Source organism: Pollachius pollachius, assembly GCF_949987615.1.
Source record: "Pollachius pollachius genome assembly, chromosome: 1".
In the NCBI taxonomy this organism is placed as follows: Eukaryota; Metazoa; Chordata; class Actinopteri; order Gadiformes; family Gadidae; genus Pollachius; species Pollachius pollachius.
The window spans coordinates 31,875,818-31,878,885 of NC_136934.1; the positions used below are offsets into that span (position 1 = coordinate 31,875,818).

At 49.6% G+C, this 3,068-nt stretch overlaps 1 protein-coding gene across 1 annotated transcript in view; it reads right to left on the minus strand.

The window, feature by feature from the left end:
- The window catches only part of prkcg (protein kinase C, gamma), a gene marked incomplete at both ends in the record, with an annotated part of 16,578 nt that extends 16,244 nt beyond the window's left edge, over window positions 1-334 (minus strand). The window contains one exon of the mRNA XM_079740317.1: window positions 39-334. Coding sequence (XP_079596443.1) covers window positions 39-334 — 296 coding nt within the window. The remainder of the gene's footprint in view (window positions 1-38) is intronic.
- Between the last annotated feature and the right edge of the window lie 2,734 nt (window positions 335-3,068).

Sequence of the window (3,068 nt, forward strand, 5' to 3'; positions counted from 1 at the left end):
TGGAGTGTACCGTGTGCTGTACCGACGGGCCACCTTACCAGATAAAGTCGGTGCAGTGGCTGCAGAAGGTGGGCTGCTTGAAGAAGCGGGCGGTGAACTGGTGGTCCTTCACCTCCACGATGCGCTTGTGCTTCAGGGCGCCCTTCCTCTGGAACACGGGCACCCGGGGCGGGGGGGACAGGGGCGAGGGCAGGGGAGAGGAGCCCCCCACCACAACGACACCGGCAACGGTGGAGGAGGGCGAGGAGGTTGAGGAGGTGGAGTTGGCCGAGGACGGGGAGGAGGCCAGGGTTAGCGGGGAGAGCGATGGGGAGGGGGAGACCGGGGTGGACATGTTGCCTTGGAGAAGAGAGAGAGAGAGATAGAGAGAGGGAGATAGAGAGGGATGGGCGAGACGGAAGGGGAGAGAGGTATTGGGGGGAGAAGGGGTTTTACAGTATTTGGGTCAGTTGTTGCATGGACAACATGGTGGGCTCCAGAGAGGAGGAGTAAAGGGAATTGAGCCAGGAAGAAGGAAGGGAGGGATAGATGGAGGAGAGAACCGACATGGAGGACCGATGGCAGGGGAGGCTTTGTTGGACGGTGCTGCTTGTGGAGACTGCAATAAACAGCTGAGACGGATCTACCCTTGGAGACCCAAGGACAGCAACTCTCTGTCCCATATACGGCCAGTCTAGACCATAAACCCTCTTAGCCTGTCTCTCTCTCTCTGAACCCCCTTATTTCTCTCTCTCTCTCTCTCTCTCTCTCTCTCTCTCTCTCTCTCTCTCTCTCTCTCTCTCTCTCTCTCTCTCCCTCTCCCACTCCTGAGCCCCCATCAAAGCCCAACCCTCAAATTACTGGGTCTACTGTACCTCCTGTTGCCATGTCAACAGTGCACACCCAGCCCCCACACACACCCCCTTCAGCACCACCTGTTCCAATATTAGACTCCCATCCGCTCCACAACCACTGTCCAATTGTGCCCTGATTAGCAAGCGGAGGTGTTGTTCCTCCAGAAAAAGTTTGAGAGTAGGATGCTATTCCTTATGACTACAGGGATTCAGAAGAGATGGAGGAAAAAGACCAGAGAGAAAAGGGAAAAATGCAGAGCTGCAAATATTTAGCTGGGGAGATTGTAGCGGTGGAACAGTTGAAGACTTTTAAATGATAAATGAACGCGGACACAGAGAGACATTTAATGAATAAATAAATAAGCCAATGGCCCCAGAAAACAACAACAAACGAAAAGCACACTGGAATGATGGCTTTTTGTAGTGATTATGCCCCAGCAAAATATGGGAGTAAAAATCCATGGAGTGACGGGTGAGATGGATGCAAAGGGACTGAGGGCTCCTACATAAAGGAAGCTAACAAAAAGATGCAATTCAGCAACAATGAGGCGCCAAGAAGGAAGGAGCTTACCTTTTGTGGAGCCTAAACAAGACCTTGGAGTGGGGGCAAATTCCTCTTCTCGGCCGCCTCTTTCTCTCAGGTACACTTTTAAGAGAAGCTATTTTGGGTGTCACACCTGTAGCTGCTCTTGCTCATAAAACATGCATACGTAAGAAAAGGAAACAGAGAGAGAAGGAGAGAAAGGAAGGAAGAAGAAATGACGAGAAGATCGGCGCTTTGACAGGAAGCGAAAAGCATCCAAGACGTAAGCCTAGAAAAAGATGGAAAATAGCATTTACAGCCAAAGAGACGAAGTAAACGAAAGATTGAACAGATGGATCCTTGTCTAGGAGGCAGAGGAGAAGTGGAGGAGACTTTATATCAGCTAACCCAGAGGCAGGGTGAGGAGAAGGGCGAGATGGAGCACTGGTATTCTCTTTCCAAGATTGGCTGTTTTTTACCAAGTAGAAGAGGAGAGAGAGTGTCACAGAGAGAGAGAGAGAGAGAGAGAGAAGAGAAGGACAGAGAGAGAGAGAGAGAGAGTAGAATGATAGAGAAAAGAGAGAGGGAGAAAGAAATAGGCAGCGATTCATTTTGAAATCTGGGTTACTTCTCTCTAGAGGGAGAAAGACAGCGAGAGAGAGAGAGAGAGAGAGAGAGAGAGAGAGAGAGAGAGAGAGAGAGAGAGATAGAGAGAGAGAGAGAGAGAGAGAGAGAGAGAGAGAGAGAGAGAGAGAGAGAGAGAGAGAGAGAGAGAGAGAGAGAGAGAGGATGGGGACTGGGGACTGGGGAGAGAGATTGCCATTTTTGCCATCATCACTACAGTATGGTCAGGCAGACGGAAAGCGTCTCTCACATTGTCTGGTGCCAGACTTACTGAAGCAGTTTACGCAGACCGCTTGGGGAGAGAAAAGGGATAGAACGCCTTTTACTGTGGAGGATCCAGTACGTTTTGCAGATCATTAAGCATAAGTCAAAAACATGGAAGGGATTCAAGTGGCCAACAGGTGCTGAGGTAGCTGCAGGGGCTGAGCAGATGATCGATGATGGGACTGATTGACATTGTCATGCAAGAAAACTGACTGAGGTACACTTTTGGATGAGGGCGTTTGTGGCTATGATTACTAAATGATGAATTTCTTGTGAGACCAACTCTGGTTAGCATGGCAACGCCACTCTGCACTGAAACCAGGTCGGGGTGGGAAGTGTAGTTTTCAAGAGGGAGGAGCTGAACTGAAATCCTTGTGCATGGGGGGAGAGAGAAAGATGGAGAGACAGACAGACAGACAGACAGACAGACAGAGAGGGAGAGAGAGAGAGATAGAGGCATATCAATGACACACAGTCACATCTACCACACTGGATGTGCTATAGGCACTAATCAATCAAACACACAAACACAAATACACACACACACACATGGCCACACACACACACACACACACACACGCACACACACACACACACACACACACACACACACACACAGCTTGACCTTTCAAGGAGAGTAAGGGAGTGTAGGAGGAAAGCATTGTAGGCTGGACATCTTGGGGGAAAAAAAGAGAGAAGGAAAGGAGGAGTGAAGACATGTGTACACAGAGGAGGACAGAAAGTGGAAGGAGTGTGACAGAGAGAACGAGGGAAGGGAGCAGAGAGGTGGAAGGTCTAATTAATGAAAATGTAGGTTATTAGTC